At 44.7% G+C, this 1955-nt stretch overlaps 1 protein-coding gene across 1 annotated transcript; it reads left to right on the top strand.

Annotated features, from left to right (window-relative positions):
- Positions 1-654: 654 nt before the first annotated feature.
- LOC147904144 (uncharacterized) lies at positions 655-1749 on the top strand. Its single transcript, XM_087372393.1, has one exon. The coding sequence runs from the start codon at positions 655-657 to the stop codon at positions 1747-1749; it is 1095 nt and encodes a 364-aa protein (XP_087228519.1).
- Positions 1750-1955: the final 206 nt, after the last annotated feature.

Here is a 1955-nt window from a genome sequence, read left to right as displayed (position 1 = left end):
ACTGGTGTTCACTTTTTGTCTCCATTTGTGTTCCTTCAAGTGGTATCAGAGCCTCAGTCACTTGAACCGAGATTCAGCCTTGCCTTCCGTCTTGTGGCAAGTTCTCTCATGTCCTCGTGTTGCTCTCAATCCTACATTCAGCCCACTTCAGTTTCCAGCTCGTTTTTCAGTCAGTTGCCGTGAAGAACTTGAGTTTTTTGCTGCCCCGGGAAGTCTTCTTCAGGTCACCTCTCTCCAGGACTTGGTCGACAACCAATGTTGCTGATTTTCAGCTCGTTTTCACTTAGACTTCAGCCCGAACAGCTTCAGATTAGGTCGCCTTCACTTCGCCCCTCTTTTTGAGGTCGCCCTTGAGCCCGAGGGCTTCTACTTCAGGTCGCCCTGATTTCCAGCACTTTCCGGCATCTCCTCTTGCTGTTTTTACTGCCTACAGCAGTCTCCTATAGTTGCATTGATGCTCTTCTCAGCAGCAGCAGCCATCTTCTTCAATATGAGTTCATCTACTGCTACATTGGTGCTCTTCTCAGCAATTTCCAGCCCCGAATCAAACTGACATCCACCTCGAAAGCTCCTACTTCAAATCGATTTGCTTCAACACTCTTTTCCTGCTTCTTGGACACCCAAATCTTCGTGTCAGTTATTTGTCAAGGAAAAATGTCTCTTTCTGAAAGCTTTGGCACTATCACTGAAGGGGATAAATTGGAAGGATCAAACTATGCCTTGTGGTCATTTATGCTCCACAATATTTTGGTTGGCAAGGGCTTGTGGGACATTGTGAGTGGTGATGAAACTAGGCCAACTGCTGCTGCAACTAGTTCATCTTCATCCATCACATCTACATCCACAGCTCCTACTCCTGCTCTATTGGAGGAGCAAAGGAGGTTTGATAGAAGAAATGCCCAAGCTTTATCTTTGATATCCCTCTCAGTGAAGAGGCACATTATGTCTACTATCAAGTCCTGCAGGTATGCTAAAGATGCTTGGGCTAAACTGGCATCTATGTATCAGGTCAAAAATGAAGCTAGAGTGCTAGCTTTGACAAATCAACTCAAGGAGTTGAAGATGGAAGAAGGGCAAACAATTGCAGAGCATATTGCTAAGATTACTGATCTTAGAGATCAATTAGCAGGCGTTGATGAGGAGATAGAAGACAGAAAGTTGGTCACTATCACTCTCAATAGCCTGGCTCCGTCATTTGGCACTTTTGTTACCTCTTTGTCTATCATGCTTAGAGCTGCACCTGTCTCATTTGATGAGTTGGTAGGGCTGCTCCTGCAAGAAGAGGAAAGAACCTCTAATTTTGCTCATTCATCTCGCCAAGGTGAGCAAGCTCTTGCTATGCAGGGAAAGGGCAAATTTCAGTCAAAAGGAGGATACTTTCACAAAAAAAACAGCAATGGATTTCAGCCCAAAAGTGAGGCAAATGCAAGTTCTCAGGCAAGTCCCGCCTCTAAGAAAAAGGGTAAATGTAACTATTGCAAAAAGCCTGGTCATTACATTGCCGACTGTCAGAAGAGGATTGCTAATGAGAAGAAGAGGAGGACTACAAACAGTAATTTTGTGGCAGCTGCTGAAAATTCAAATGCCTCTTCTCATGCACATTATGCCCAGGATGACAAGGACTTTGCCTTTGGTGTTGTGGATCATGAGATCATTGACACAGGGAGGGAGCCCAGTATGTCACATGCTACACATGCTCATGCTCTTATTGAGCCAGTGTCAGAGGGTATTGATGCATCTTTGTGTTGAGATATCAAGCTCTACCCCCGATATATCTCCTGGATGACTATCATTTATGTCACCGCCTATGTTAGTTGTACTCGTGGTGTAGTTAGACTACCACGTATGTTTTTGGTTTGGGTTCACATATGAACCACGTATTCTAGGGTTTGACATAAAGCTCCGCTTGAAGAAGATGCACCCCCATTTCTCTGCTCTTCAGAAATTAGAAGAGC

Source organism: Dipteris shenzhenensis, chromosome 3, assembly GCF_047967505.1.
Source record: "Dipteris shenzhenensis isolate YYH24624 ecotype China chromosome 3, Dip_SZ_1.0, whole genome shotgun sequence".
Lineage (NCBI taxonomy): Eukaryota > Viridiplantae > Streptophyta > Polypodiopsida > Gleicheniales > Dipteridaceae > Dipteris > Dipteris shenzhenensis.
This window is presented reverse-complemented; position numbering and strand designations above follow the sequence as displayed.

Bases quoted from the DNA above. Each gene is read 5' to 3' on its own strand.
- LOC147904144 (XM_087372393.1), top strand. From the start codon at position 655: ATGTCTCTTTCTGAAAGCTTTGGCACTATCACTGAAGGGGATAAATTG.